The sequence below is a fragment of the Spizellomyces punctatus genome (assembly GCF_000182565.1).
Source record: "Spizellomyces punctatus DAOM BR117 chromosome Unknown supercont1.4, whole genome shotgun sequence".
NCBI lineage: Eukaryota > Fungi > Chytridiomycota > Chytridiomycetes > Spizellomycetales > Spizellomycetaceae > Spizellomyces > Spizellomyces punctatus.
The window spans coordinates 820,517-844,919 of record NW_015971540.1 but is presented as its reverse complement, the minus strand read 5'-3'; the positions used below and the strand labels follow the sequence as shown (position 1 = coordinate 844,919).

Sequence of the window (24,403 nt, the reverse complement as noted above, 5' to 3'; positions counted from 1 at the left end):
ATAATCTGACAAAGCAATCGGTGGAGCTGTGCCACGCTTAGTGCTTAGTCATAGGCCATGCTTAGTCGCGCTCACCGCGCAGCCAGAAAGTGTTGACGTTTTGCCCGACGACGCAAACGATCTTGCGCTTGATGGACCACTTTTCGGAACTCGAGTTGACGGCGTCAGGCCGTCCCATTCTCTCCTCACAAGAGACCATATCAGTTATGCAAAAAGATGTTGGACTTTACGAAGGGTAATTATTGTAGTAACCTTTCAGTGGGCGCTACTGTTAGGGTCCACCAATGCTTTCTGATAGCTGAATGTCTATCTGTTAGGAAGGTACGATTGCACGAGTTCGATACGGGTATTGCCTTTGTAACAACACACCGACTGCTTTGGGTTGATGAGACGCGTGGAAACGGTCTGCAACTGCCCTTGACAGCCGTCAAAAGTGTTGATTCAAAGGTAGAGCAAAATCAGGCAGTTTTCTTTAACCTTTGAAACCATGTCTAACCTGTCTAGTACCCAGGGTGGCATATGGAAGGCTTCCTCTCCGAAAATCACATTATCATTGGCACCTCTTCTTGACCGACCAAAGAAGCCTTTAGAGAATTCAAGTCTCCCAGTCAATCACAATACCCCACCGCCCGTTCCAGCCAAAGTTTCTACTTGGATATGTGAAATATGTCAACATTCAAATACAAGCTCCATTTCGAAATGCGAACTCTGTGGTGTCCATCAGACAAAGCGAGAACAGCCACAACCATCATTGCGGTCCTCAGAAGTCCCCCCATCCTCATCCTCTGCCTCTTCCGCCTACTCGTATCCAAACCTGCAGAAATCAGCGACACCGCCGCTAGCAAAAGAAGCAATACCTCACAGTTCATCAAACCGTGCGGCTTCAGTATCTCCAACACGACGGCCGCAGAAAGGCTGCCCTGCCTGCACATTCCTCAATCACCCGTATTTAAAAAATTGTGAACTATGTGATGCTTTGCTGCCAGATACAGAACACGCCAATGATTTGGAGCGTCCACAAGCACACGACAACTCCCCACAATTAGTTGCCACATCTACACCTCCGTTGAGTTGTAGAGATGACTTGAACAATGAAAAGCCGAACAAGGGTATCAAGAACCAAATGCACAAGGACGTGGCGTCCGATTCCGGCAATTCGTCACCTGCCGAAGACGGCGAAAACTATGCTGTGATAAAACTTTCATTTCGTGGGGGAGGAATGTCTGAATTTCTAAAGGCTCTCAAGTCAGCCGTTTCCGCGCGCGCTTGGGAGGTAAGAAGGAGGCCAGGTCCGTGTTCGCCAGTCAGTGCAATCAATGACGTTCCTATCGTTTCCAGAATGACGCGCCCAAGGATGTACCAGCGAGACCCGTTATCTCTCAACCTACCCAGGGCCCAAACGTCGGTGGCATTGGTATGCCGTCTATTTCCAGTTATCCAATCACCATGCTGACTCGAACAATCCGCAGCCAGCATCATGCGATCAGTTGAACAGTCCAATCAACTTATGGGGAATACGCTTGATGAAGCCTTCAGTGACCTGAACGCTTTGATGGCCAAGGCAGCAGATATGGTATGAACATCTATGATTATATTCCGCTGGGCCCAGCTTATCTTAAGTCACTTTATAGGTCAAGCTTGCCGAGTCTATCAGCACAAAGCTTGCCCAAGGAGCCGCAGCTGGCGGAGATGACTCGTCGGCAATGGCTACCTTCCGTTCATACCTTGTAGACTTGGGCATTCACAGTCCTGTCACAAGGTAGCGTGCGTTTTACTTTCCCACCATGATGACTTTGTTTTGACTGGATATCTTGATCATTTCCAGGGAAGCCGCTGGTGACTTGTACATTAATGAACTAGCGAGGCAGCTGGCCGAGTTCCTGGAAAAAGTCCTCAAGAAGCACACTGGCGGTGGCATGATAGCCCTGACCGATGTCTATTGCTTGTTCAATAGAGCCCGAGGGGTCGGTACGTTAAAGAACGTCGGTCTGAGGGGTTCTCGTCGAAACAAACCTGACGTGTGGATCTCGTCTATCGTAGCATTAATCTCACCGCAGGACTTGCGGAAATGCTGCAATCAGTTTGAGACCTTGCAGCTACCATATCGAATCCGGCAGTTTGACAGCGGATTACTGGTCGTTCAAGCTGCCACTCACAGTGATGAAGAGACAGCGCGGAGGGTTCACGCACACGTAAAAGGTGCAAAGGATGGCTTGAAGGCCGTCGATTTGGCGCCTTTGGAACAAGTGTCCGTCGTGCTGGCTGTGGAGCAATTACTAGTGCGTATGCCTGACTGTAACTGCGTATTTTTGTCGTTTTATGGGATTTAACTGACGTTCTACCATGTTCTCAGTTGACCGAAAGTAGAGGATTGATATGTAGAGACGACACAGTTGAAGGATTGCGATTTTTTGACAATATCATAACCAATTACGTGCTGCCGCCTCTGGGACGATAGCATGGGTTCTTTCTTCAACGGTCCCTATCCATTCAGAGCAGCGTCTCTAGACAACCTTGAAGCTAGTTCAACAAATATGTACATTCCCCCCATGAAAATCGACCAACGTCCACCATGCAAGCCATTTTCTACTACGTCAACACGATCACATTGCTCAGTGTTTGACCCTCAACAGAATTTCCACTTGTTTCCACACACCACGCAGGTCACGAACGTGGTCATAGGTTCGTCAGCACTACGTGTCTGCATTTGATAGTATTTGGTCTTCCTCTGCTTGCATTTGCCGCATTGGAACATATCAGTCTCCGACTGATTGTCCGTTGCCGACACTGCCTCCTCTAGCGATTCCTTTAATGCCTTCTCAACTTCCTTCTTCCTGTCCGCCGAGGCCATCTCTTCAGTTGTCATTTTGGCAAAGCGCTCAGCCGCTATTTTACCCTGCAGGATGCGGTCACGAAGATCTGGGTTGTTCTTATCCTTCAAATTGAAGCAAAGGGAGCGAATGCGACTTTTGTAGGCGCCCGTCGCGCCACCATTCTCGATATATGTTACGTCTTCGATTTTTATGGCTTTTGGTAGTACTCCTTCACCATCTGAACAACAACCTGTCAGTTTCTTTTGAAACCGTATAGGGCGCAATTTGAATGTGACTTACCAATATCTACATCTAGTGTGAGGGCAGAGTATAGCAACCCGATACACTTATCTCGAACTTTGTCCCCCGTTGACTTGAATGAAAGGTTATCCCCCTCGATCGTCCTCTCTGCCCTATCCGCAGAGTGGGGTGTCCCAGCCTCGGATGACCGCCGCGATGACGGATTTGAGTTAGTCGATGTGTCAACTAGATTAAGCATTAGTGTATGTTGTAAGAAGAGTGATGCAAGGGATACTATCCAGCAGACTAACCTTTCATTACAGGCCTCGTCGATCCGTTGGTCGCTTTTTTGGGGGTTCCGTTGCTAGATGCCACGTCATCTTTCCACTTTGAAACTAGCAATTTCGCAGCATTCTTTTGGTTTTCGGTGGTGGAGGTATTCTTTCGTATAGAATTGACGGTAACTCCTATTCCGGTCGCCTATTCGCATAGACAATTTGGATGGTTATTGTCGCGTGGCAACGCACCGTTGATTGACTACAGAATATACCTTCAAAAGCTCCGTTGATGCTGTAACGCCTTTCAGATACTCCAGCAAGTCATCTACCGTCTTCAGAACGACAAATCAATAAATTGTGGGGTTTTCAAAGTGCAAAAATTGAGCCCCCCAACAAAATGTAGAACTTCGGTATGCAAAAACGCTTGCGCACCTTTGAATTCTCTTCTTTGAGTGCCTTGAGTAAATGCTCCTTGGCCTTTTTAACTTTTTCTGCTGAAAGCGACATGGTGCAAGATCTCTTCAGGATCCGTTAACTTTTGGGAGCGCTGGGATGGGTTGATCGGGAATTCACGTGACCGCATGGAAGTCTCCTCCCGCCAGTCCAGATATGCACGAACATTTATCTGATGGATAGAAAACATTGCGAGGTTTTAGCTGTATTTTTGCAGAGCATGTAAACCTAGTCTATAGTGTGGGAACCAGTAGAGGAACACAGCCTGTTGATGATGATCGAATCCTGATGTTGAGACTGTCAACACTTTCAATGGCCGGCTCGCTTCGCAAAAAGCGGACTTGACTACGATAAACAATGAATATTTTTGCATGTACAAAGAATATATAATATAGGCTTGTCAGATAGGCATGTCGCTATGTACCCGTTCCGAAACACTCAATCGTCTGGGTCTAGGCCAAATTCTCCATACATGCTACGTGTTGTCGTACCATTTTGTTCTGCACACTTTCCTATAAGCATTTGACTGAAACGTTTTAAGGTGGGTAAGCCGTGAATGATGAACAAATCGTGAATAACACTACGAATGATGATCCAAGTTCCACAAATGTTCCTTACCCCACATCCTTGATTTCGTTGTACTCATGCAAAAGCTTGATATGAGAATTGAGCATTTCCTCAACATCTACGCCAGGTCTTGGTCATGGTCAGCAAAGAGGAGGGCAAATATTGCTGTGGCCCTCTTGGTCCCCCACCTTAAAGCACTTTCTAACGATCGCCCTTCCTCCGTTAGTTCAGCTATCCTCTGACGTAGATTGGCAACATCCGTCTTTAGTGTTTCCTAGAAGCAAAGTATCTCGTCAACCTCGAACACCTGGATGAAATCAACCAATGCAGGTATATACCTTATATGCGGCCTGCTGAACTATGTCAACTTCAGGCCTAAAAACTGTCCTTTTTAACACTGTCGTAGGACTGTGCACAACATCCTATGCTTACGTTCGCGGAGTAGCGGTGGGTTGGCTCTTTCGCGGTGTCGAATGAGAAGGAGGTTGTATAGAAGCATGTTCACAAGTAATGGGTATCCAATATATATCCACATCCGGCGAGGATTCTGTTGCGCCAGTTATATTTCTGTGCTTGCTATGTGGAGACCTGATGGTTAGATGCGCGTGTGCATATCGAAGCTCTGCATGTTGGCGTACATTTCGCCATCTGATAAAAGTTTGTTGATCGCATTTGCTACAGCATCCTCCGGTTCATCAGCACTTGCGAAGGCCTTCTTGAGTTCATTGAGCGACACTGGGCCTTCTGCAGTCCGTAGTCTCGCCACGATCAGCTTAGGCAGATCCGACGACGATGCAAGCATGACGTTGAAAAGAATGATATGCCTAATGGCGTATTGGCAAACAACGTCCGAACAACGTAATGTTCGGACAAAGCGTGGCTTGTAAACTCTGACCCGTCATCTCAACCTGCTCTCGAGTTCCACATTCGACATGCCGATTATTAGACATTTTGACGAACCTCTTCTCGAAGAGTGGGCTTGGGATGTCTTCTTGACAAATGTTGTTTGGTGCGAGTCAACAGTGTCGCACGTACGACACCTTTACAAGCAGGATAGCGCACTGCCGAGGAGAATTGAGGGAGGGTACTATTCCGCCCAACCTCGTTTTCTAACTACCGCTGTGGATTCTGGTTTCCGTATTTGGAAAGATATCCAGCTACTTTTGAATAATGCCGTCATGTTAGCTGGATAATCATGTTATGAAATGCCTGAATTGTCCACCAGTCTGGAATTTTGGGCATGGTGCACTTGTGCATTGATTTGGTTAACTGTTGCCTCCTTTGTGTAATTGTTATCCGATGCTTTTGCTGGGCACTTTGCAGGGCCGATGAAGCTTGGAGTGAGATTTCATTCGCTACATATCACCTCTCTTGCCTTACGCTTATCCAGCAACCGGCTGGACGCTTTGGAGAAAGGGCAAAGACTGGTATAATGAAGGAGAAGGGTTGATAGTGTTAGAGTTCAGACTGGCATGGAAAACTATTGCGATTTCAAGTGACTTTGTCCGCGGGGAAATGCTTATGTGAATAGCCTACTTTATATATGATCCTTTGTACATTCCAATACATCGATTGTGTCATTGTAGTAAAGTGACCTCCCGCATTAGCCAGTACCGAGGGCGCGCGATGGTGTATAAGCTCGTGCGAAATCCACCACGATCTCCAACCCAATTCCTGCGTAGACTTCCCGTAGCTCAGCATCAAGCTCAGAAAGGTCGGCACGGGTACTTCCCCCCATTCCTACAGTCGCCCTCGCGGTCTGAAAAACATCACTTTCCACACCACAAAAAGCCAAGATTCTATCCTCCAAAGTCTCTAAACGGGTCCTTAAGCCTCCATAACGCAGTTCGATGATTTCAAGCCCAAAAGGCCGGTAGGTGGAAAGCCATATCTGATCGCGATGGTGCTTCCACAAACGATCCACCGCACGTCGCAATTCTCGTACGGGGCCCTGCACGAATTCGTACAATTCTTTCTTAGGGTTCTGAGACTTGTATGCAGCGACTAATCCTTGTCGTAAGTTCGCTTTCAATCTTAAAACATCCGCGATTCTGGCTGGAAACGCCAGGCGTTCGTTCAAAGGGTACAAGAGCAATTGCTCTCCAGAAGACACGGTTGCCAGATGCTGGGCAATCTAGAATATCGGTTTCGAAATTCATCAGACGAGAGCTCCCAGATTCGGCACAAAAAGGTAGTTTCGCACCTCTTGATAATGCAATCCCAAATCTACGCCAGCATACTGTGGCGAGAAGAAGCCGTAGAAAGGATCATTCCACAGCAGCCACTTTGAGACATTCGGCTACATTGCAAACAGTCTAGATCAACGCCAATATCAACAGTACCAACACAAACATCGATTACTGCATACCGGAAAGCGCGTTCGGTCAATTGTCTCCAGAGGTAGATCGATTTTGGATGCATATATCTAGGATCGCCCGCATTCAGCTATCTGGGAGAGGCACGACAGGGTAGGCGGTACGTACCCAATCATCGAGATTTCCTCCACATATGCCCGCAAAATTTCTCCGGAACAGACTCCAATCAATGTCTTCATTCGCCGTATAACAATGTTCCGAATAATAGACAAATCCAGGAAGTGCCGACAGAATATCACACTCATTCCCATCGTCTCCCCTACGAGTCCCTTAGCGGAAAACCCCTCTGATACCCTTGCGGTATAAAGGTCACCTTACCTACCACGTTGTCACGAAAACATTTTTAACCTTGTCACGTTTACAGGCTTTTAGGCAAGCATCCGATGCTGCAAATGTAAATGGCAGCGCACTATAAAACCGGTTCCACGACCTTCTATGGTGTTAGCGAGACTGTAACATCATTTGAATTTCCGACGCATTGGTTCTTACCAAATGCCTCCAGCTACCCAGGGATCAAATCCAAGATCCCGATGTTGTTGAATCTTTCGCGAATACGCATCTGTTTGCACCTTCAATTTGACGATGAGCCTACACTGGTCGCCCAGACCCAATCAACTAATTACCCCCTTACATGATAGTAATCCCAATAGACGAGATCCAAATCATCGGGCATGTTGTGCTTCATTTCCTGAGGTAAGTCCGAGGTCTCGTAATAACTCTGTAAGGAATTGTTCTTGGCGGCTAGACAAGCTGTTAAATGGAAATCCCCCAATGGAAGGGTATCCTTACAAACGATACATACCCAAAGTGAAGAGCACTGTAATGATCAGAATAGTTTTTCAGTGGACGCGTCCAAGACAAGTAATCATACAACAAGGATACTCACTATCAGACCAAACCATTGGCTTCAAACCACGGTCTTTGCATATCTTTTCCACTCTCTGCAAATGCGCCAAGAAGACCTCACTACTATCTTTTTCACCGAAAATCTGCTTATATCGACCTTCGCCAACCCCATGTGCCTTCATACGGAATGTCAGTTTCTTGCTAGTGGTGATACTTGTTTTACGCTCGTACCTCATCCATCCCAATATGAATCCGTTTCGATTGCAGTGGCTTAGATGCAGCATCGACCATCTTCTCGATCAGCTGGTATGTTTCTTCTGAGCCTGGTAAGATAACCTCATGCGTGCTAGCGAACCATAAAAGTTAGTACGCGTTGGCGCCATCGAAATCATAAGCAAGGGTTTCACGTACTCTCTCACCCCTGCGAACCTCGGCCACTGCAGGATTTGACCAAGGTGTCCCAAAGTTTGTATGCACGGGAAGACCTTTCGCAATACGTGCTAAGTACCCAAAGAAGTGTGATGAGCAGTAACGAACCCATTTACCTCTATACCAAAGTTTGATGCGTAGTTATCAATCAAAGCTCGGTCCTCCTGCGAGAATCCCCCTGCGTCATTATAGATTTAGTTGACGTATATCATTCTTAGTCCAGCGCGACGTCGGATGTACCTCGCAAATAACCAAAAAATGGTTCGTCCTCAATCTGCAGAAATAATGTTACTTGGAGACATACCAGCACAAAGAAACTAACCCATACCTGATAGGTATCTTCGGTATACAACTGGAAAGTGTTCATTCCCAGTAATGCACAAGTCCGTAACAGGTACATCACCGTCTGCATGGTTAGGACTGCGGATCGACTGCAATCAATCATCACTCTGGCGAGCGTATACGGTATTAGTGACTTGTATACACATTACAAATCTCCTTCATACCCGAGCGTCTGAAATTGAGCTGTTTCATCCCAACTCATCACCGTGGCCAAGTCCGACGGCTCCCGGATATCGAACAACACTCCAAGCATGCGACCCAGAGCTCGAAAGGCTATATTGTATGTTTTAAAATCGCGATGAGTCGAACGGTCTTGCGTGATCCAGAACATGTTACGGAGCACCTTCGCTTTTTCTCTTATACGAAACAACAATGGCGAACTTTTCGTCTGGTGGTAATTGCCGATGGTTCATGTGAGAGGGCCGGACATTCACTGAACCGGGGTTGAGCTGCTCATCATATTGGAAGCTGTCCGAAATTATGTCCAGGACTCAGTTAATGAGGCCATAGCGGAACTGTCATTCAAATATTTACCGCACAGCTATACGTTCGACGTTTTCTGCTTCCAACATGGTATCCGCCGTTACAAAGTTCTTATAAACACAGTATTGGGAAATTTCACTCAGACCATTGAGTAGATCGTCCGGATACTCCTCAGCCACTAGTAGAAAGGGCAGCAAGGCAACCCGTTGCGGTGGAGGACTCGGAGTTGGTCGCTCCATTAGGTTCTCAGAGTCCACCTCGTACGCTTGCTCAATTCCAGTAAAGTCTGTGTAGCTTCCCGCTGTCAAGTCCTCGAAACTCAAGGCGGGAGCTAACTCATCTGCCGGCGTGTGTCCGCAATGCTCGCTTCCGGTTATGTGGGTACCGGTGGTGAGCAATCCTCTGGCAGTGACAACGTGGCTCTCTGCTGCAAGATCTAGTGGATAACCGCGGTCTAAATCTTCGCTGCTCATACCAATAGTTGAGTCCTCATGGGGCAGATCCGTGCTCCCTTCTGTTGACAATATGAGCTCGGGTGTTTCTGCCATCTTGTGTGAGTATCCTCCACCGATGGACGCGGGACCTCCAAGCAAAAGTTCAAATGGAGGCGGTTGTGTGACTCACGTCATGTCTGGATGCAATTTGTCCAAATGCAGATTCATTACCGACTATGATGAGAGTTTCTTTTTTTTTTTGTTGGCATCAAGGTTTGGCTTCAACGACGAGCACACTGTGGAGAAGCAAAGTATACAAGCTTTTATAGGCTTGGTCGGGGCAAACGATGAAAAGACTCTGGAGCAGTAAAGATATAATCTATTGCGATCATGCAGTGCCAACCTTTCCTAACCGTTCCCGCAAAACACCCAAGAATTGGGGATACGAGTAACTTGCATCGATGCGATCTTCAATCAGCTGCGATAGGAACCACATACGAAGAGATGGTTCTCCATCTTCTTTGACCACGTACAATTGTGGATAGGTTGTCATCATTTGAATTCGGACCTCGCGTATTTTGCCGATAAGGTTGTTGACTCGTACATTGAAATCATTTTGCAATGTTGGCAAGGTAGTCTGCCACGATGAAGAGAATCAGACACGTGTAATCCTCCATCATCCATTGAAATGAACGTTATACCTTTCCAGCAGTAATTGCGTCGTATGCTGGCCTATCGAAAAGCATTTGTACCAGTTCAGGCGCGACTGCGCGTCCTACCCAAATGAAAATCTCGAATCCGTTCTCCAAGAGGTACAGGCCATGTCGTTCCAGCTTCTCGCTGCTCAAGTTGAGCGACGGGGGTTTCACAATTCGCCCATCCGCACCAGGTAACCCAGCCTATAATATGGTAGATGCATTAGCCAAGTTTCGGACATGACAGAATCTTCGACGTCAATACAACTATCTGTCACCAACCTGTTGATCCAGGGCATGCAAAGCCCAAAATCTGGGATGAATCTGCACCATGGACATCTCTGGAGGAAGAACGTACAGCATTGCCATAATGTATGAACGCAGGTCGCTCGGTACCGTGCTTGTGGAACGGAAGGCCGTCTGTTGACCAAAATGTAATCAAATTAGCACCCTGACAGCATTGAGAAATAAGGCCACTGTACTTGCATTCTTCAGCAATCCCAACGTTAACAAGGGAAGTAGCTTCAGGTTATCTGGCATGAGCAACTGCACAGCTTGTCCCGACGTGGTGAAGGACGATTTATAAGCGCCCATAATGTCATCAAGTTTGTACATCAGAGCTTCTCGCGCATCCTCGATTTTCGACGTCAGAGCTCGCTCGACGGCTATCAAACGACATCATTAACATCAGATCACATACCATATCCCACTAGTTGTTGAACTTACCTTTCTTTGATAGCAGAGATGCAACTGCAAACTGGTCGGTGGAGGCAAACACATCAGCCAAGTTATTTGTTACGGGAACCGCTAACGTGATGACCCTGATTCGCCGTTCTCCTATAGCATAAGGTTTATGTGGTCAGCAGGAAGCTCGTCTAATACATCATTTGCATCTACTCACCGTTACTACTAGTGTGTAACAAAGCAGTTTGAAAGCATGCCAGTGACGTTGTTAGGTTCTCTTGTAGAGTCATTTCCACAGCATACGAGTTATCCGGGTTGACATTTGGTAATGACAAGAGGTCCGTTGACCGAAGGAAGAAGTTTCCATGGAATGCCGTCATGCGAATTCCTTTCGATGCTCGAACTCGCATCACAGCCTCCAATCCAATTGGTCGTGATAGGAAGTGAGAGAATTCGTGTGCAAACTTCATAGCATCCTCGGACCGAGCGGCATTGAAGGCAGGATAGTAGTAAACCGACCCTCCTGTGAACTTGGCGCATCCGCCTGATGGACAAGGTAAGCACTATGCTGGCCTAGATGTTCCAAGCACTGAACTCACTTAGGGTAGCGATGTCTGCGTACTGCGCACTGAAAAGGAACACATCGATGCTTACTTGTGTGGGCGAGCAGGATACGGCAAGGTTCTTATAGAAACCTGTTTGTGGCTGCAAGAGTGAAACCTCCTGCACACAACACCTATTGTCAACCTTTGCAAAGATGTCGCATCACACATGTTACGGACCTTTGGTGTTCCCAAAAGTTTGGGGTCTTCGCGCGCCTTCAATGCCCCTTCATTCTGGTTCGGCAATGTAGATTGAAGAACGATAATCTTTCCACCAATTGGACTCTTTGATATGCCAGAAATTAGTCAAAGAGTCCACATCAAGACAAGATCGACGGTAACCGTACAATCATCTTATGTGCTGCTTGCAGAGCGCGACCGAGGACGTTGCCCACGTTTTGTGTGTTTTTGAACATGTCTCCAATCCGTTGTAATAGCATTTCGATCACCGATCGCGATTCCGTTAAAGACACCAATAGATCATACGGCATGGGCAAGAATGTATCATCCAAATCCGACACAACCAGCATTTGAGGTTCGGCAAGGTTGGGCTGTAACAGAATCTTTAGTCCAATCTTCACAAGAAAAAAGGTCTTCCAGTCTTACTCACACTCAGATTATAAAAATGCAGTGCACTATCGACGGTTATGAAGCCCACTTTGGTGCGGTTATCCGTATTTGGCACCGAGTCCAGAGTATCCAGGATGGTTCTTGCCGCTGTAGCCAGCATTCCTATTGAGATACTCTTAGTGTCATTAACTACGCTCCACAAGAAGAGGTAAAAACGCACCCGATTGTACAGCGGCGTACGACACATCTATCACAAACAACATCACTACCGGTTGAGGCGGCCGAACCTAAAAGTTACAGTAGGTTCAGAACGGTGGATCCCCGACAAACAGTAACTCATTGATATACCATATATTCCTGAGGTGCGATGAATTCTACCACCGCATGTGTCAATTCTGGACGCTGCAAGCGATCGACATGCCCTCTTGTCTCCGGATCCCAATCGAAAAATGATGGTACTAGTAACAAGATTATTTATCAGTTCGTGAAGCTGGCATGTTTTCGAAAGTGACGCCTCTTGCCGGGTAACATATCACATACCTTCATTGGTGAGAAAGCACAAATTACATTTCCAACGACTGCCTTGCTCAACGAATTGCACCCAGGGATTGATGTAGGTCCGGCAGCGCCGACAACGAACAATCTGCGGTGGATTGATTACTGGCACCGGGTCCTAAGGACAGGAATAAGCTTCGGTAGAGCACGGTTTTCTTAACGGAAGACGAACTTACCTCTCCGTCCAACAAATGCCTGTACGGGGTAACCAACAAGCCAAATGGAATCTTGCATTTGTTCATCAACTGTATTGTTTGAGGAATGGCATTGATGGTACACCTCTTATACTTAGGATCTGAATTCGAAGTAGGAGCTTGCGAGACAGAGGACTGCCAAATAATACATCAACCGAGAGTTGTAACTAGGACGGCATCTGAGTAGTTACCTCTGGAGAGATCCAGGGAGTGGGTGCAGGACCATCAAACTCTTGCACGTTTGGCGGGCCCTGAAGTAAATTGACGGACGTCGGCCCCCCTCTTGACTACGATTGTCAAGTTTGGTGTAAGGCCAAGTTCATCAGATAATTTGAATCCGCTACCGTCTTACCTGACCGCCAATTGAAAGGTTTCCGAAACTACCAGTCACCTGGGCCAGATCTGACTGACTACTGAACGTGCTGCTACTGCCCATACCCTGTCCGCTCGCCCATTGACCCTGTGGTTGCGACCCAAACGTTGGTGCAGGCGGACCGGCCGGTTGAGCGCCAAAGGTAGGGACGGATGCCTGCTGTCCACCTGCTTGACCAGGATTAAAGAACTGCGGAGCCTGGGCTGGCAGTGGAGACGGAGGCACTCCCGTTGCGGGTGTCCCTGGTCGCCCATACTCTGGAGAAGGAAGTTGAGCTGAAAAAGGATCAAGTGACGGACCACCCATAGGACTCATCGCTGATGGGTTCGAGTATGGATCGGCAGTAGGATATGCACGCCTTCCCGCACGCGTTCCAGGGGGAGCAACGCCTGGTCCGGGTGGCGGCGGTGTACCACTGATTGGCGGAATGAAATTGGGTGGAAGTCTCGCGGTCGGAGACTCGGTCATCGGACTACCTGGAACGCCTGCTGCGTGACCAGTCAGAGGTCGAAGCGGAGGAGGCATCCCAGGTCGTTGAATGGGGGCCACATTTCCCATGGGCGGCATTTGTCCCATCGATGGACTGGGAGCTGGGGGCATTCCATCTGCGTGTCCTGGACCAGTTGGAGGACGGTAATTTGGAGCAGGGCGATTAGGCTGCGGGTAATTTCCATAATTGAATCCTGTTGGCTGTGGGCCTCCCGGCTGCGGTTGCATTCCAGGCTGTTGAGGAGGGTATCCTTGAGGTGTTCCAGCGCGGTTCGGTGGAATATGTTGGCCTGTGCCGCGTTGAAGGTATAAGATAAAGCCGCCGAGAACGAGCTGCTGCTTAAATCACCAAACCTTACCATATGGTTGACCCACACCGGGCTGTCCGGCAGGCAAAGGTGGAGCACCTCCCGGTCCTCCTGGAAAGCCAGGGTGGACATTGGGGCCGCCAGGAAGACCTTGACCTGGGCGGACCTGATGCGGATTCATGTTCGGGTTATTCATCATTGGAGGACGCTGGGCTCCATAGTTGGGAGGTGGTGGTGCTGCCATAGTTGCTTTTGTATTCTTTTTGAAGATCTGGTCCAAATTATCGACAAACAACTTGACACTACGATGGGGCGCGTCTTGCGGCTAGATGAAGTGGTTTGCAGTTCGTTGTCGAAAACACCGTCGGCCAGCTTATGCAAAATAAGTCAAACTCAATCCCAGTTTCCTCCCAAAGCCCTCGTCCTTGGCCGAAATGGACTGAGCGAAATGCAAAAGTCAAACAAATGAAATGGTTAAACGAGCGACCCCGTTGCTGCCGTTGCCCAACCGTTCGTTTGGGTTGAATGGGAATGCATTTCGCTGGTAAGGGTCACGTGCTCAAGTCGGATGGTGGAAGTTGTTGGCAGTGCGATCTCGTCGACAATTTTCCCAGATCGCCCTCGCGAAATACAGCGGGCTGCTATGCATCTTCTCTGTCTGCAAGGTTCATAGCTGGGCCTCCAATGGAATTCAAAGTTTTGGAAAGATTTGTTCCTTACGCGGAAAAGGCCGCACAAGTTCATCCCTATGTCGAGGATGACAGTCCGATACGGTATACTTTACTGTCCTCTGGCGCGGGCAGATATAGTTACGACAGTGAAGTTGCCATTGCTGGGTGGACGGTATTCACCAGTCGGGGGCCATTCAACACTGTGAGCTATACAAACGACAGATTCAACCGAAAACCCGTTCTGCAAGCGTTCTACGCTGATTTCCTTTTACAAGACGTCCTTCCGTCAAAGACTTCAACCATTGACGCAATCAAGTCTGGTCAGTTTGAAAAGGTCACACAACGGGCTCTTGTAATTGTTTTTGAGCAATCAGCCACGCTCCATTTCACTGACGGAGAGTCGGTTGATATTCCAATCCCTTATCGCATCGAACGAGCATGGCCTCTCAATCTGGGCATTCTTGTGCAACGCAAACGGGAACATGGCGATAATACGGATGCACCCATATTGTATAGCCTAGCACATCCCCTGGACAACTTTAGGCCGATGGACGTTAACACGCCGACTGGATCGGCCGCAGTCATCCATTACCCAACAGATTCCAAGTCAAACCCTGATGAGAACGTGAACTGGGATGTGTTATTTGTGCAAAGTCATCGTCAACAGAACCCCTTCATAGTTACATTTGACGGCAGTCAACGCAATCACAATATATGGATTTATAATCATAAATTGGATCATCTGGGGGATACGAGCAACCCACTTGACTGTCTAGATCCTCGCTCGTATGTACAGACAGCACTGAAACCGGCCGTCACCATGCGGCTAGTTTGGTCAGATAACTTGCAGGCGGGCAACCGGTGGGTATTCGGAGAGTGGAATCTCGGGCTTCGTCCTCAATTAACTTGGCTAGTACATTTGCAGCCGGATTCCACATCGAGCCGAGGTTGTTTTCGTAACGGAGAATCACAGAGGTGATCCCATCATTTGGTTTTTGAGTCCTCATGCGACGGATGAGACAGAGTTCCAGGATGCGATCAAGTCCACTCGTCGCCTGACGGCGATGACTGTACAGACTGCCAATGATGAGCAGTTCATCTTTGACCTTTTCCTGGATATTCCGGCACTTTCAGCGGTACCGCTGCGTGCCACTAGACCGAGTCATTTTGATACGTTGATACTGCATCCCGACAGCAGCCTTACCCTGTGGACCGGGTATACAACCTCACTAAAATGTACAGTGCCATCGGACTTCCAGGAAGCAGACGATACTGGCTTAACAGGAAAACGTCGACGCAGCGGAGAAATACCTGACCGGCCAAGAACCGATGACTCGCGCGATTCACCCAGAAGAGTAGATGGGCGACAGACGTTACGTTCACCCTCTCGCGCCAGTCGAGTTATTGATTTAAAAGATCCAGTGGATAATCGAGTAAATATGGTACTTTCAAATGGGAAATCATACCGAGTGATGTTGGATGGCGAGCCGACATCTGAACTGGTCGCTCGGTGCGTTGAAGCGCTGTCCTACGCTCTGCCTGTGCCCATGTTCGAGGAATTTTATCATCGATGGCTCGCATTCCAGGGTGGTCCTACTTTGAAGTGGGAAAACCTGCGGTCAAATGATGAGTGGATCGACTGGCTCACCGTATTCTTCTCTTTTTGCCACAAGACTATTGAGATGGATGACGGCAGCATTCCCAGTGTCCTCGAACCTGGTCCGCACAAGCATCTTGTATGGCTGAATCGGTATAAAGCTGATACACCGTGGCAGAAAAAGCTGGCTCAGAAGTTTCTTCAGTCTTATCCGAAACCTACCGCCTCCACTATGCAGATATCTTTTACAAAATCGAAGGCTCTTTTTGAGCATTACCATACTGGGCCAAATTTCATTCTCTTTCTCCCAGCAATTGTCATCGTCCTTCATTTGGTGTACGAGGATATGAAACTTAGTATTCTATATGAGAGCGCATGGAGACGACTGGGGCAACTGTTGCTGCAGATTGCACGCTGCCTGGGATGGAAGGACTACAGCTTCCACTATCAAATGGATGGAATCAAGCCTGAGGGCATCGTAATGATTGACGGTGGGTAACAATCACACCACGTGGTGGAAACATTGTGAACCGTCTAACGACCTTGCAACAGTGCAAAACAACATCGCCCGTCCCCTAGCACCCTTTAGCATGGCATCGTGGATTCTGAATACGTTGAGGAATGTGAAAACCTTAACTCCGCTCGAATACTTCTCCGGTTTACCTTCCAATGGCTGTCGTAGCCCGAGCGGACTCATACGTTCAACGCTTTTCCATCAAATTAGCGCTCTATTTTGCGCAATGACCACGTCCAAATCGTCTGCAGCGGAAGGATTGGTATTAGAAATGCTCAGGCAAGGACTTTCGAAAAAGGACATGGCTAGTTTGCCCCTGGGCGTGTCCCTTCCTATACTGCAGGCGTTGGAGGAATGCAGGGAAGATCCACCAGGCGATTGGACGGCAGAAGCATACAATTTTATTGGTAAGTTCCGTCTTATGCATCCCCTTGATTCCTCCGTTAGGGTCGCTGATGCTCATGTTCAAATTACGCATTGAACGACAGGACGAGAAGATCTAGCTGAACAATTTGGTACCAAGCTGCAAGTGTCAGAGAGCGATGCTAAAGAGGCAAGTTGAAGTGTATGACGTTTTTTAGCGTCGTCTTTATCTAATAGTCGCCTGTAGCCAAAAGGATTCGAATCTCCCCCGGCATCCTCCGATGTGAACACAACAGACGGAACGGAAGCAGTCCTCACTGAAATCACAAAGTTGCGCTTCATGAAAGATCGGCGAATAGAAGAGGTTCGACGTATGCTCCAGTCAGCCACACCTTCATCGTATAAACTTGACATAGACACGTCTGAGTACGAAATACTTGTTGGGCTCACCGCTTGGATATTTCTCATATTAACCCCGTCTCTTGCAGCGATAAAGATTGGACGCTGGAGCAGCAAAAGCATCTTCAGATTCTGGCACAGCGAGTGCTGGCTTTACCGACTGGAAGAGCTCTTCTTACGTTCGGTCTAGTGTCCCCCATACCTACAGAAGCATTTCCAATCCCGGACCTCGTTGTTGCAGCCAGGCTGCCTCCTATGAATTCTGTTGTGCATATGGAAGTCGCAAAAGGAACTCCGAGTCTTCTGGACTGGCCATCCTTTCATAATGGAGTAGCAGCCGGACTGTCAGTGGTCCCCAATTGGAAGCACAACAACGGAGCGTGGATCGTTTTTAACACACCTGCAAAGGAAGAGGAGGGAAAGCGCAGTCTCGATGGCAAGCACGCTGGCTTTTTATTAGGACTGGGTCTTCTCGGGAATCTGCGAAAGATGAACTTGTACGATCTTATCGACTACATGAATCTGAAACATGAGTTCACCGCCATCGCTCTACTTCTTGGTTTGGCGGCCACTCATAAAGGAGATCAAGACATGAGGCACACGCGTTTGTGCTATTCGCACATCGAGCCGTCGGATGATATTCCTGGAACACCCTCTGGGCTTGAGGTGAAGCCCGCTGCCATTCTTAGTGTTGGACTACTATACTTGGAATCGTTGGCTCGACTGCATACGGAGAAGATGCTTTACCTTTTACAGACGATGGAATCAATGGAAAACAATCTTCCGTACATACATAAGGAAAATTGTGCTCTTGCTTGCGGACTGTCCCTGGTATGAATCCGTTCACATGGTAGGATAGGCTTCGCAGGTCTCAACTGATTTTCTCCAATGATTCAAGGGATTGATCACGCTTGGCCGTATCAATTCGGTCCAAGCTGCAGGTATAGCCGACATCCGATTAGGCAAGCGTATGCTCAAATATGCGCTGGGAACAAGTCAGCCATACATCGTAGCCAGTGCCACTATTGCGCTGGGGTTAATGTACTTGAAAACGAATGACACTTCCGTCGCAGATAGGCTGAAAGTTCCACAGACAGCTTTCGTTTTGAAGAAGGTCCGACCGGATATACTTCTTTTGCGTATTCTGAGCCGGAACCTGATTCTGTGGGACCAAATCGAGCCATCTGGCGAGTGGATTTCAAGTCAAACTCCGCAATTTATCCTGGATGGCAGTGACGACCTTTCTACTGGTGACGCAGATATGTACCTGCAAGCCTCTTGGAATATCGTTGCTGGTGCTTGTTTCAGCATCGGGCTCAAATACGCTGGGTCTAACAATATGAACGCATTCAAAACTCTATTGGTCCAATTGGAACAGATGATTACACTTAGTAATGCACCAGGTAAAATCCAGAGTGCATTCATTTTCCCGGCTGTCGCTTCAGTGGGCTCATGCGCTTTTATTGTTAGCCACTACATTTTCTCAAAAGTTGAATAGAACCATTGCCCGAAGCTGCTTAGACGTCATCGTTACATCGTTAAGCTTAGTGGTCGCGGGTAGCGGTAACGTGAAAGTTTTGCGCATACTACGGAAGCTGCATGACCGTTCGGGAGGGGACGTTAGTTACGGAAACCACATGGCCACTAACATGGCGTTGGGCTTCCTCTTCTTGGGAGGGGGTACTTGCACCCTCGGAACGTCGAATATCGCGGTAGCCGCTCTGGTTTGCTCCCTCTTCCCGCGGTATCCCCTTACCCCTGATGACAACCGAGCACATCTCCAAGCATTTCGACATCTGTGGGCACTGGCTGTTGAACCTCGCTGCCTTGTCACGCAGGACGTACAGAAAAAGGAGCTCTGCTGTGTCCCAGTTAATGTGAATGTGTTCGATGAAACCGTGGCTGGCGGTATCCGTGAAATCGTGATGGTGACTCCATGCTTGCTGCCGTCGTATTCTGATATTCACTCGATTCGAACGGATAGTCCTCGTTATTGGCCCAATACGTTGATGGTCGCATCGAATCCCATCCATAAGGACATACTGATCAAGGAGCGCGCCATGGTTATGCAGAGGAGGATTGGACACCTTAGCTACATGGAGGTACTACCTTGGTTTCATGTTCTTCACGATGATGGCAGATATCTGACCTTACTGAAAACCAAAGGATCCCAAAGGATCACATTCCCCAGAGAACATGTCGCTCTTCAACGCTAGTTCAGCTGGTATTTCAGATACAACATCTCTACTGAAGGCGGTCGAAACGGCACCCGAATTGTGTGCCTTTGCCCAATACGTTTGCCCAGACCCGTCTCCGGAGAGGTCGCGCTTTTTTTCAATGGTGCTCCACGAGTGCATAAAACTGGATCGACCTGAACTCATACGACCATATCTGTGGATTGACAAACTCATGCGGAACTTGTCAGAAGAGCTAAACCCGACCGCCATGTGGAACCTTAAACTTATTTTGGAATTTTATGAGATGGCTGGGTCGCAGGCTGGGGGACGGTTATCCAAGGCTCTAGCACGCCCACTTCTGCCTCCTGCCTTTCTGAACCAAGTGAAAGCTGAACTAGAAATATTCTTTCGGGAATTGGAAGCGTCAAAGGGCAATACACTGGGAAGTGGAGTATCCTTCGAGGATGTACTACATCATCTCGATGCCGAAGGCGATGCATCTGTTCCTGATAACGTATTATCAGTGGCAAAGGCGTACCGCATTTACCGGGACTGGCCATCGGTGAACGACATGGAAATAATAAGGCAGTCCTTGCGAATGACGAAAATATCAGGATTGCGCGAAAAGGTGTTAGAGCTGGCGGGTAGCCGCCAGTTGGACAAAGTCCCTCAAGCGACACTTCAACGGGTCCTTAGTTTTGTACATAATTCGTCCTGAAATTGACGCGAGTGGTTGCTGTACATAGGGTTGATAAATCTCTATTGATATTTACAGTATGGTATTGCTCTATATACATATAAGGAGATTGGACTATTAGAAAAGGAAATAGTATGGTATCAATGCTGTTTCGCTTTGAGCATTTCGTCCAATTTCCTTTCGGCTTCTTCCATTTCCATGCGGTCTTTTGCTACCTTTCGTGCCTCTGAGTTTCGCATGATATCGTCTACAAGATTGAAGCACAGACATTAATTAGAAGCGAGTCAGATAATGGACTCAAAAAGATCAGCGTACAGTATCCCGCTTTAATCACTGCAAACTCTAGAGCTGCTCCAATTGCAAAACCAATGGCAAACGCTTTTCCGTAAAACGAAGGTGGTGCGCGGGGAAGGGGCTACGTGACCATACCAAACTTGTCAGCCAGCATACAAGGAAGATTGTATCATACCCATTACAGACCTTGAAAAAGTTTGCTGCCGGGTTCTTTTGTCCCATAGTGTTTGTTTGATGGAATGGTTTGCAAAGGTGATAGCAAATCTCGCTGTCGATCTGGACGTTGTCATCTGTTGCCACAGCAACAAGCCCAACACCATCAGCGTTAATCACGAATCGTTGGGTATCCCGTAGATCACTCTGAGGGCGTGCCATTCACGACAAAATGGCGAACCGAACGGCAACAGAAGCCCAAAACATCCATGGCACAAATCCGCAGTTTCTTATTGAAAAAATCATTCGGACCCGAATTTACGATTCACTCTACTGGAAAGAATCATGTTTCGCGCTCACGGCCGAAACACTCATTGACAAGGCAGTGAACTTGACCTCTATAGGGGGACAATACGGAAACCAGAAACCCACAGAGTTCCTGTGCTTGGCGCTCAAGATGCTCCAGCTGCAGCCTGAAAAGGAAATTGTGAGATTGTACATACAGAATGAGGACTACAAGTAAGCAGTTTTGTTTTGGGTGTTTTTTTCATCACCATTTGACTAACAAGTGACTAATCTCTGTAAAAGATATTTGCGAGCTTTAGGGGCGTTTTATTTACGATTGACGGGAACCGCTGTGGAAATATATCAGTACCTGGAACCATTACTTCTCGATTATCGGAAATTGCGACGAAGGAACATTTGTACGTTTCATGCAACATACTTGATTTTTCTTTTGTTCAACTGATTTACCTTTGAATCCTTAGCGGGAGAATTCGAATTAACCCATGTTGACGAGTTTGTGGACGACCTTTTGCGTTCAGAGCGCGTATGTGATACCATCCTACCTCGTATAACCAAGCGACATATTTTAGAAGAGAATGGGGATCTGGAACCTCGTCTAAGTCCCTTGGAGGAGGATTTGGAGGACGAAGAGATTGCTGAGGACTCTGAGGGAGAGATTACATCTGAGGGAGAAAAAATGGACCAGTCGAGAAGGACGGAGGGCGATCGCAAATTGCGAACTAGCTCGCGGGAACGTCATGATCACAGAGATTCATATAGAGATTCTAAAGATCGAGATCGCAGAAGAGATCGAAGGAGTCACAGTAGTAGTCGTAGCCATAGTCGCAGTCGCAGTCGAAGACGGGACAGATATTCGTCCAAACGTTCAAGTCGCGATCGAGATCGAGATCGGTCCCGGTCTAGGTCACGGACGCGATCAAGAAGCCGCTCCACACACCGCCGCAATCGTGAAACCTCGCGTGACAGATACCGTCCCTCACGCCGCGATCGTAGCAGGAGCCGGGAAAGGAGTCGCGACCGTCGAGATAGATACAGCGACTATCACCGGGGGAGCAGGGAGGGTGAGCGATACCGTCGTGATGATCGCAGTCGCGGTAGTCCGGAGGAACGCCGCTCACGGGAACGAGAAGACAATGAAGAAAGTCGGGCGGTACCCGAAGGCATCAAAAAGAAGCCATCGGTGTCTTCAAAGAAGGTTAATGCATTGTTCAAGAAAACAGCGGTTCAGGCTGGTGAACCTAAAAAAGCCGGAAAGGAAGGAGGTGGAGGCGCATCAGAGTCCCTGAGTGTGGAGGAGACAAATAAGATGAGAGCGGCTCTGGGTCTGAAACCGCTCAAGATGTAGTCTCGTAATGCTGTGGACATGTGCAAAGATATCGAATCAGATGTTTGGCAACCCCACTCCCGTCCTGCTGTTATCATAAAACGCACCCCCGTCGGATATGTATAGAATCTGACATGCTGTATTTTTGTCGCAACAATCATAGCGATCTATGCACGCAAAGCATGGCTCTGCTCCAGATGCACATCCACCTACCCATTTTTCTACATCACCACTATACTACACGTTAAGAAGTAAACAAATATGACAGAAATAAAAGATACTAGGAATATTCTACGCTCCCGGAGTGTACTAAATATGAGACAAAACAGCCTCTAAGTGTGCTGTTAGCTCCTCGTTTGCTCTACGGAGCATCTCCAGTTCCTGGGCCTGATTGTTGCTACTATCGTCGCCCGGATCTAAGTGTCACACGAATGAGTTGGCACGACGGTTAAAAGCAATACACAATAATCAACGGCAGTACCTGCAAATAATGAAGATGGGTCGGTCGCGAGCGTCCTTCGTCGAAGATGTGTCATTGACCCTATTCCTCGCAGTTTTTTGGGTGGCCGACCAGGAAATACTACAACCGACGAGCGGTCTTCAGGAATGTTCCGCAGCACCGCGTTCTGCTTAGGGTCTGCTTATGATGGAGCGAACGGTGAGTTTCTACGCTATAGTGAAGGGGAAACACAGTGTTTGTCGTCGTACCTGTAACGTTCTCTGGGACGCCTCGAGTGCGCTTTGTCGGAGCCGTTCGAACCCTTCGGACCAGCGTTATGTTTACCGTTCCAGATTCTGAAACTATCCCCGAATCACAATCTGAGTCCACGGCTTTCGCAAGAGGTATATTTGGCGCAGTGTCAACAGCCACCATCCGCTTGCTATCGACAGCACCCTTGCCAATCGAGTTTTCCGCTTCTTCATTTTCAATTGACGGTGTAGTTGAAAACCCATTCTCATTTAGCGTTTGCCCTGACATTTGCGGTATCCCGGGAAACCCGTCCAAGTTCGAGATCCCCAAAAACTCCCTCACACTAGCGTAAGTCAAGTCGAGCATTTGAAAGGGTCGAACCGTACAAGGTGTGACAATGAAGTGATCCCAATGATCAATCAAGAGTTCCATCACGCAGGAGCATCGTTCATATTCTTCGAGTGGTTGCTTTTGACCCTTTGGACGAAGGACGTTCGGGGAGAAAATCCTAGCCAGTGAGTGAGCACTCATTTGGTTCGCCGCTGAATGCTGCACTATCAGTCCAAAGAGTTCCAGTAAAGTTTCCAACAGTACTAGGTGAGTAGGGGGCAAAAGTAGCAATAACAGCCGGAAGGCTCGAATTCGGGTGCCCCCTTCGGCGGGAACATCTAAACCACAGAAGAATTGGTCAGAATGCGATCAGATGCGCGCATTGGCTAATATACACACCTAGACACTTTAGAAATTGTGGGTATAATTCAGTCGTGAACAGGGGTTCAGGTACACCTCGGAGATATTTTTTAAGAAAATCTGCTACGTCGTATACCGTGTATCCTTCGAATGAGCTGAGACAGGGGAGCGAGTTGAGGTAACAATGCCGCGTACATCTTGTCAAAATCACATTTGCTCACCTTCCAAGGCCGTATGTAGGTGGGGAATCAAAATGAACAGCAAGCTGCGCCATACGGCGTTCGGATCCGTTGACGCGAAAAATGCCTGTAGTTTTAAGTCCTGCAAGGGACACAGTTAGCCTTGTACATTCTGTATTTACATAGCCGCACAAGCATACCATGTGTTCTAATGAACTTGACGCATTCATGAACTATAATAGGTAATCGCCTGGCATTGACCGGATTCGCCCCTGTATCACGCGAAACAGAGGCGAAGTCCACAGAGCGTACCATGGGGGGATTTAAGTATAGAGGAAGGTGCTACCATAGTAAACTCTTCACATAAGCACCAAGGTTTGTAAAAAGTACCGTTCCTCTCAATACCCACCGTTCTCAAACTTGTTCTCTCCCTTCTTCCACGGCTTCCACCATCGCTTCTTTGGCGATCCATACACTGTGTGTTGCAGTGTCTTCAGAATGTCATTTGGTATCACCTTTAACCGGTAGTGCTTCAAGATTGTGTTGAGTCGCTTGAGAGCTGCAACGTGAGTGCGTGGAGTCATCGGATGTGGAGTTCCGCATACATTTTGCGTTAAG

The 24,403-nt window shown here is 47.9% G+C and overlaps 9 protein-coding genes across 10 annotated transcripts; 3 read left to right on the top strand and 6 right to left on the bottom strand.

Moving 5' to 3' along the window:
* Positions 1-95: 95 nt before the first annotated feature.
* SPPG_02711 (ESCRT-II subunit protein VPS36) lies at positions 96-2,589 on the top strand. Its single transcript, XM_016750996.1, has 9 exons — positions 96-235; positions 318-447; positions 512-1,273; positions 1,339-1,414; positions 1,470-1,573; positions 1,632-1,759; positions 1,826-1,968; positions 2,041-2,279; positions 2,354-2,589. The coding sequence occupies exons 1-9, from the start codon at positions 132-134 to the stop codon at positions 2,456-2,458; spliced, it is 1,791 nt and encodes a 596-aa protein (XP_016610268.1). The 5' UTR covers positions 96-131; the 3' UTR covers positions 2,459-2,589.
* Positions 2,181-3,852, bottom strand: SPPG_02710 (transcription elongation factor S-II). Its single transcript, XM_016750995.1, has 5 exons — positions 3,764-3,852; positions 3,604-3,663; positions 3,365-3,533; positions 3,114-3,299; positions 2,181-3,051 (listed from the first exon to the last, which is right to left on the bottom strand). Exons 1-5 carry the CDS (start codon positions 3,836-3,838, stop codon positions 2,627-2,629), a joined length of 915 nt encoding a protein of 304 aa, XP_016610267.1. The 5' UTR covers positions 3,839-3,852; the 3' UTR covers positions 2,181-2,626.
* Positions 3,853-4,125: 273 nt separating this feature from the next.
* On the bottom strand, positions 4,126-5,153 carry SPPG_02709 (uncharacterized protein; the record flags this gene model as incomplete). Its single annotated transcript, XM_016750994.1, has 6 exons — positions 4,126-4,310; positions 4,403-4,480; positions 4,540-4,625; positions 4,690-4,726; positions 4,784-4,927; positions 4,990-5,153. The coding sequence occupies 6 exons, from the start codon at positions 5,151-5,153 to the stop codon at positions 4,223-4,225; spliced, it is 597 nt and encodes a 198-aa protein (XP_016610266.1). The 3' UTR covers positions 4,126-4,222.
* Positions 5,154-5,851: 698 nt separating this feature from the next.
* Positions 5,852-9,422, bottom strand: SPPG_02708 (uncharacterized protein). The gene is made up of 17 exons (XM_016750993.1): positions 8,878-9,422; positions 8,687-8,811; positions 8,508-8,616; positions 8,330-8,450; positions 8,242-8,275; positions 8,118-8,179; positions 7,984-8,057; positions 7,804-7,918; positions 7,613-7,748; positions 7,529-7,543; positions 7,358-7,467; positions 7,216-7,295; positions 7,049-7,156; positions 6,835-6,985; positions 6,720-6,776; positions 6,555-6,650; positions 5,852-6,485 (listed from the first exon to the last, which is right to left on the bottom strand). The coding sequence occupies exons 1-17, from the start codon at positions 9,372-9,374 to the stop codon at positions 5,955-5,957; spliced, it is 2,421 nt and encodes an 806-aa protein (XP_016610265.1). The 5' UTR covers positions 9,375-9,422; the 3' UTR covers positions 5,852-5,954.
* Positions 9,423-9,456: 34 nt separating this feature from the next.
* Positions 9,457-14,236, bottom strand: SPPG_02707 (uncharacterized protein). Its single transcript, XM_016750992.1, has 17 exons — positions 13,782-14,236; positions 12,913-13,712; positions 12,752-12,847; positions 12,543-12,695; positions 12,352-12,484; positions 12,160-12,269; positions 12,032-12,098; positions 11,852-11,973; positions 11,589-11,792; positions 11,422-11,526; positions 11,239-11,362; positions 10,857-11,183; positions 10,682-10,792; positions 10,442-10,620; positions 10,238-10,375; positions 9,962-10,159; positions 9,457-9,897 (listed from the first exon to the last, which is right to left on the bottom strand). Exons 1-17 carry the CDS (start codon positions 13,972-13,974, stop codon positions 9,649-9,651), a joined length of 3,309 nt encoding a protein of 1,102 aa, XP_016610264.1. The 5' UTR covers positions 13,975-14,236; the 3' UTR covers positions 9,457-9,648.
* A 74-nt stretch (positions 14,237-14,310) lies between these two features.
* SPPG_02706 (anaphase promoting complex subunit 1) lies at positions 14,311-20,361 on the top strand. Its single transcript, XM_016750991.1, has 9 exons — positions 14,311-15,262; positions 15,327-16,489; positions 16,551-16,919; positions 17,001-17,065; positions 17,123-17,301; positions 17,364-18,105; positions 18,173-18,677; positions 18,745-19,376; positions 19,441-20,361. The coding sequence occupies exons 1-9, from the start codon at positions 14,415-14,417 to the stop codon at positions 20,167-20,169; spliced, it is 5,232 nt and encodes a 1,743-aa protein (XP_016610263.1). The 5' UTR covers positions 14,311-14,414; the 3' UTR covers positions 20,170-20,361.
* SPPG_09052 (uncharacterized protein) lies at positions 20,185-20,687 on the bottom strand. Its single transcript, XM_016757206.1, has 3 exons — positions 20,629-20,687; positions 20,464-20,563; positions 20,185-20,395 (listed from the first exon to the last, which is right to left on the bottom strand). Exons 1-3 carry the CDS (start codon positions 20,662-20,664, stop codon positions 20,289-20,291), a joined length of 243 nt encoding a protein of 80 aa, XP_016610262.1. The 5' UTR covers positions 20,665-20,687; the 3' UTR covers positions 20,185-20,288.
* Positions 20,688-20,810: 123 nt separating this feature from the next.
* Positions 20,811-22,522, top strand: SPPG_02705 (uncharacterized protein). The gene is made up of 3 exons (XM_016750990.1): positions 20,811-21,114; positions 21,184-21,299; positions 21,363-22,522. Exons 1-3 carry the CDS (start codon positions 20,828-20,830, stop codon positions 22,244-22,246), a joined length of 1,287 nt encoding a protein of 428 aa, XP_016610261.1. The 5' UTR covers positions 20,811-20,827; the 3' UTR covers positions 22,247-22,522.
* Positions 22,332-24,403, bottom strand: SPPG_02704. Of its 2 annotated transcripts, none has more exons than XM_016750989.1 (7): positions 24,195-24,403; positions 23,986-24,127; positions 23,828-23,927; positions 23,646-23,761; positions 22,934-23,584; positions 22,707-22,865; positions 22,332-22,641 (listed from the first exon to the last, which is right to left on the bottom strand). In XM_016750989.1, exons 1-7 carry the CDS (start codon positions 24,255-24,257, stop codon positions 22,535-22,537), a joined length of 1,338 nt encoding a protein of 445 aa, XP_016610260.1. In that variant the 5' UTR covers positions 24,258-24,403; the 3' UTR covers positions 22,332-22,534. The 2 variants fall into 2 exon arrangements, with proteins under 2 accessions (XP_016610260.1, XP_016610259.1); XM_016750988.1 differs by having other exon boundaries at positions 22,707-22,862.

What these genes read in the sequence shown, in the direction of transcription:
- SPPG_02710 (XM_016750995.1), bottom strand. Translation starts at nt 3,838, where the DNA reads ATGTCGCTTTCAGCAGAAAAAGTTAAAAAGGCCAAGGAGCATTTACTC. An exon ending in TCAAAGAAGAGAATTCAAAG is followed by an intron (nt 3,664 to 3,763) that starts GTGCGCAAGCGT and finishes GTCGTTCTGAAG; the next exon opens with ACGGTAGATGACTTGCTGGA. An exon ending in CATCAACGGAGCTTTTGAAG is followed by an intron (nt 3,534 to 3,603) that starts GTATATTCTGTA and finishes CTATGCGAATAG; the next exon opens with GCGACCGGAATAGGAGTTAC.
- SPPG_02707 (XM_016750992.1), bottom strand. Translation starts at nt 13,974, where the DNA reads ATGGCAGCACCACCACCTCCCAACTATGGAGCCCAGCGTCCTCCAATG. An exon ending in CGGTGTGGGTCAACCATATG is followed by an intron (nt 13,713 to 13,781) that starts GTAAGGTTTGGT and finishes AACGCGGCACAG; the next exon opens with GCCAACATATTCCACCGAAC. An exon ending in GTTACACACTAGTAGTAACG is followed by an intron (nt 10,793 to 10,856) that starts GTGAGTAGATGC and finishes CTTATGCTATAG; the next exon opens with GAGAACGGCGAATCAGGGTC.
- SPPG_02706 (XM_016750991.1), top strand. Translation starts at nt 14,415, where the DNA reads ATGGAATTCAAAGTTTTGGAAAGATTTGTTCCTTACGCGGAAAAGGCC. An exon ending in TTGCTTGCGGACTGTCCCTG is followed by an intron (nt 18,106 to 18,172) that starts GTATGAATCCGT and finishes CAATGATTCAAG; the next exon opens with GGATTGATCACGCTTGGCCG. An exon ending in GACACCTTAGCTACATGGAG is followed by an intron (nt 19,377 to 19,440) that starts GTACTACCTTGG and finishes TGAAAACCAAAG; the next exon opens with GATCCCAAAGGATCACATTC.
- SPPG_02704 (XM_016750989.1), bottom strand. Translation starts at nt 24,257, where the DNA reads ATGGATCGCCAAAGAAGCGATGGTGGAAGCCGTGGAAGAAGGGAGAGA. An exon ending in ACAATTTCTAAAGTGTCTAG is followed by an intron (nt 23,585 to 23,645) that starts GTGTGTATATTA and finishes TCTGTGGTTTAG; the next exon opens with ATGTTCCCGCCGAAGGGGGC. An exon ending in CCCATCTTCATTATTTGCAG is followed by an intron (nt 22,642 to 22,706) that starts GTACTGCCGTTG and finishes TGTGACACTTAG; the next exon opens with ATCCGGGCGACGATAGTAGC.
- SPPG_02711 (XM_016750996.1), top strand. Translation starts at nt 132, where the DNA reads ATGGACCACTTTTCGGAACTCGAGTTGACGGCGTCAGGCCGTCCCATT. An exon ending in CCCAAACGTCGGTGGCATTG is followed by an intron (nt 1,415 to 1,469) that starts GTATGCCGTCTA and finishes AACAATCCGCAG; the next exon opens with CCAGCATCATGCGATCAGTT. An exon ending in CAATAGAGCCCGAGGGGTCG is followed by an intron (nt 1,969 to 2,040) that starts GTACGTTAAAGA and finishes CGTCTATCGTAG; the next exon opens with CATTAATCTCACCGCAGGAC.
- SPPG_02708 (XM_016750993.1), bottom strand. Translation starts at nt 9,374, where the DNA reads ATGGCAGAAACACCCGAGCTCATATTGTCAACAGAAGGGAGCACGGAT. An exon ending in GTCGAACGTATAGCTGTGCG is followed by an intron (nt 8,812 to 8,877) that starts GTAAATATTTGA and finishes AATTTCGGACAG; the next exon opens with CTTCCAATATGATGAGCAGC. An exon ending in ATACCGAAGATACCTATCAG is followed by an intron (nt 8,276 to 8,329) that starts GTATGGGTTAGT and finishes TTATTTCTGCAG; the next exon opens with ATTGAGGACGAACCATTTTT.
- SPPG_09052 (XM_016757206.1), bottom strand. Translation starts at nt 20,664, where the DNA reads ATGGGACAAAAGAACCCGGCAGCAAACTTTTTCAAG. An exon ending in CGGCAGCAAACTTTTTCAAG is followed by an intron (nt 20,564 to 20,628) that starts GTCTGTAATGGG and finishes ATGGTCACGTAG; the next exon opens with CCCCTTCCCCGCGCACCACC. An exon ending in AGTGATTAAAGCGGGATACT is followed by an intron (nt 20,396 to 20,463) that starts GTACGCTGATCT and finishes TCAATCTTGTAG; the next exon opens with ACGATATCATGCGAAACTCA.
- SPPG_02705 (XM_016750990.1), top strand. Translation starts at nt 20,828, where the DNA reads ATGGCGAACCGAACGGCAACAGAAGCCCAAAACATCCATGGCACAAAT. An exon ending in ATACAGAATGAGGACTACAA is followed by an intron (nt 21,115 to 21,183) that starts GTAAGCAGTTTT and finishes TCTCTGTAAAAG; the next exon opens with ATATTTGCGAGCTTTAGGGG. An exon ending in ATTGCGACGAAGGAACATTT is followed by an intron (nt 21,300 to 21,362) that starts GTACGTTTCATG and finishes TTGAATCCTTAG; the next exon opens with CGGGAGAATTCGAATTAACC.